Below are 3673 nucleotides of genomic sequence, written 5' to 3'. Positions count from 1 at the left end.
CCCACTAGACTTTGAATACCTTGAAGGTAGGTCGATGTTTATACATCCTTGTTCACCCAGCCATGAGCGCAGCACAAAATAGCTAGCCTGTTGTGTAGTCTTGGAAGAAAATCACTTAACGTTTTAGGGCTTTGATATCCTTTCCCTAAAATTGAGCCCAGAGAGTACTGTCACTGAGAGGAGCAAACAGTGCAATGAGTAAGGGAGGGCTCTGCAAACAAATTCAGGAGAGTTCCTGGGATCCTCTCAGAGCTGTAATACAATATCATTAAAGCTTTTATTTCTTATTTCCCAAAGGGGACACTGTATCTTTCCATTAGGAGTTTCCAGACCCACGATCTTCGTCCAGAAATGTGGCAGCCTGCAGGAAAGACCAGATGGGCCTCAGGAGGCCAGGGCCAACCTAGCAGAGAAGACTTGCTTCCCTGGTAGCTGTGCCTTCATTCTAAGGGATGTATAAAAACACTGAGGCCCATGGTCAGTCATCAAGGCTCTCGGCGGCTGGGCCCCTGCCAGGAAGTACAGCATCCTCCCACCAACTTACTGTGGTAGCTTCAGACTCACTCTCAGAGCTCCAACTCAGAGCTAGGGTGAGTGGACACTTTAATGAATAAGCCTTTGGGAAGCAGAGCTGGTCCGGATACCAAGTAGAGAGTCTCTCCGCCTCAGCACTGAGTTACTGACAGTGACTCAGATCATTTTGTGGCCTCAGATCATTGCTGCCACCTTCCTAGGGACCAGTCAGTGCCCAGGAGTAAGGAGGCACTGCCTAGGCCCTATGGTGCCGGACCAGAGCAGCCTCCACCTAAAATTACCAGGGCTTCCAGTTATAACCCATCTTACTTGAAGAGGCCCTTGCTCACTATTTCTGGGAGGGTTTCAGTCTGTAATAAAAAAAAAGTTGTATCACAAAAGATATGTTTTTTAGAATAAAGGAGGGGATTTTCCTTTTAGCTCTGTGTAAAACATCTCCCTCTAAGAGAAGAATGATCAAAAACACGTTACATCCAGGGACATTGAAGAAACAGGACCTAGTCATGCTAAAGAAGAAAAGACTCTGAAGGGTTCTTATTTTAAACAGGGAACAGGCATGTTCTGAGTAGCCTCAGGATATAGAATCAAAACCAAAGAGTAGAAGCTCCAGAGAAAGAGGTAGCAACTCAATGTAAGAAAGAACTTTTTGACAGTGTCCGCTGTAGAAGAGGAACCGGCCCACCACCGAAGGTGTTCCAGCCAGTAGTGGGAGGTGCTGCCTCTAATCAGTGATGCTGTCAGAGACACCCCAGCATCTGACAGTGGCGGTGCTAAACGGCCTTCAAGGTGACTTCCATGTGGGTGCCACATCCTGGAATGTCCCTATCCATTCCAGCTTTGGTTCCAAAGTAAGTCATTGAAGGAAGATATTCTCTCTCTGAAGCTACTATCCACAATATAGACTCAAAAACTAAGGGACAACACTTTAGTAACTGAGAACGGTAACTTGACTGAATAAAGTAGGCAGCCATCTCCCAACTAAAAAGAGACCTTTAAATTATAGAAGTCCCATAGCAATTAGTTAAGAAACGTGGAGAAAAGTTTACCTAGTTTCAGAGTGCATCAACTTAGTATTTAAAAACTTTTCTAGATGATCCTATACCTTGCAGTAGACCCTAAGTGCTGACCTGAGGTTTGGTTATATTAGAAATCAGCACATAGGGTGACTTCTAATATATGACAGAATTAGGGTTTTTAGAATTTTAGTGGAACTAAAGAGTCCACCTTACTCTTAACTTGCTTACTAAAAGGATGATGATGCCAAAATAGAAACATCACAGGAAGTAATATTTCTCATTAATAGCATTTTAATTTTAAAATTCTGGGAACAAAATCTGATAATTATCTAGAGTCAACATTTATTCCATGCCTACTCTGAGCTGAATGATGTTTTAGGCATTTTACTTCTAATTAATCCTTTACTAATTCTGCGAGATGACAAGAGAGGTTAAGTGACTTAAGGTCACCCAGCAATTAGGAGGCTAAGCTTGGATTTGAACTGAGATCTGACCTAGCCTGTTCCTGTGAAGAGAAACTCCAAATATAAATTCAAAGACTGCTAATGAGCAGTGTTTTCAAGAGGAAATGTTGCATTTGAATATTAATAGAAACTTATTATTATAAGAATATGGATATACAATTTCCAATATATCAGATAAAGTCCTCGAACACACACTAATATATCTCCTCCATACAATATGGAAAAGGATTCCAACAAAATTTAAATTGAGCTCTCAGATTAGCATGGGTTCATTTTATATCCCACTGTGGTTCTGAAGATTAAAACTTTGAGATAACAACATTAAAGACAATAAAGAGCATTGGACCCTCAAAGGACCTTCAAGGTCCCCAAGTTCAGTAACTGTGAAAATGTACTAGTGTCACAGGCTCTCTGGGATTCAAATGAAATCTGTAGACCCCCCACCTCCAAAAAAAAAAAGGCACATTCATACAACATTTTAATCACAACTTCATGGTCCTTACTTTAAGAACTCCTGGCCCAATCTTTTTTTATAGATGGGAAAATTGGGGATCAGAGAAATTAAGTGACTTGCCTAAGATCACACAGCCAACTCATAGCAGAGTCTTGAACCCTTAGCCTCCCGATTCCCAATCTGATACTCTACCACATTGCCCATTCCAAAATTCAGGACCAAATATTTCCATTTTTAAAACTGCACATTTCCACCTAAAATACTATTTCCTTCTCTTTATATAGTCCTTAGATACCATTGTATTCCTGTCTCAGTAACGACAGGATAGAGTCACCCAGAGCAGTAATGAACAAGTGGGCTCTCTGCTAGAGGGAGATCATGTGTAAAGACCTTTCATGGCATTTCTTTAAAACTACCGTCATCTAAGAACTGAACCCAACTGTGATTGCAATAAGAATCCTGAGAGTCGCACTTACACTTGGCTGTGGGCAGTGGTGTGGGGAACTGTCAACTAGAGGAAAGAAGGATAAAGAATCTAAAACTGGATGGTGTTGCCGTGGTTAGGGAGAAAGGTTTTCCTGTTAAAATTTTATCATCCTTCATTGTTGCCCAGAGGCACAGAAAGGAAGAACAGCCTGCGGGCTGCAAATAGTCTTTGCAAATGAAAGGAAGGGAGGGACAGATGCTCTCAGCAGCGCAGAGGCAGAGCCTGGGACATCACTGAGGGCAGAGAGAAGTTTTTGGCTCAATGCCGGCTACAGAGGACGACGCCCCATGCCCTCCCTGCTGTACTTACTGTCCTCTTCACTCAGATCCCTGTCCATGGTCCAGACGTCCAGCCAAGGAGGTTACTGCCCTTACAGTGAGCTCAAGCCACAGGGATCTGAGGGACAAGCCCTTGCTCCTCCCTGACCAGAAGCCCATTGTTACTCAATTTGAATACAACAGAGGGAAACATCAGAGGGGAAGCACCTTTTCCATCAGAGCAGCTGCTCTGGACCCAATTTACTGGGGCTGGTGGAGCTCCTACTCACCAGACTTTGTACTTGTCGGGCTCTTGCTGGGTGTCTCTAGTCACCTGTACCCTTACCACCCTATGAGGTGGGCATTTTTATGATGCCTATTTTTCTGAGCTGAATTCAAACCCTCGTCTCTCTGATTCTCACACTGGAGCTCTTGACCACTGTGCTATTTTGATCATCTGT

The 3673-nt window shown here is 43.2% G+C and overlaps 1 protein-coding gene across 1 annotated transcript in view; it reads right to left on the bottom strand.

Moving 5' to 3' along the window:
* Positions 1-3292, bottom strand: part of SSUH2 (ssu-2 homolog (C. elegans)) — a 26252-nt gene extending 22960 nt beyond the window's left edge. The window contains exon 1 of the mRNA XM_011370655.1: positions 3265-3292. Within this exon, the coding sequence (XP_011368957.1) occupies positions 3265-3292 (28 nt within the window). The remainder of the gene's footprint in view (positions 1-3264) is intronic.
* Positions 3293-3673: the final 381 nt, after the last annotated feature.

The sequence above is a fragment of the Pteropus vampyrus genome, unplaced genomic scaffold, assembly GCF_000151845.1.
Source record: "Pteropus vampyrus isolate Shadow unplaced genomic scaffold, Pvam_2.0 Scaffold171, whole genome shotgun sequence".
Classification (NCBI taxonomy): Eukaryota; Metazoa; Chordata; class Mammalia; order Chiroptera; family Pteropodidae; genus Pteropus; species Pteropus vampyrus.
The sequence above is the reverse complement of the archived record's forward strand: the minus strand, read 5'-3'. Positions and strand labels throughout refer to the sequence as shown.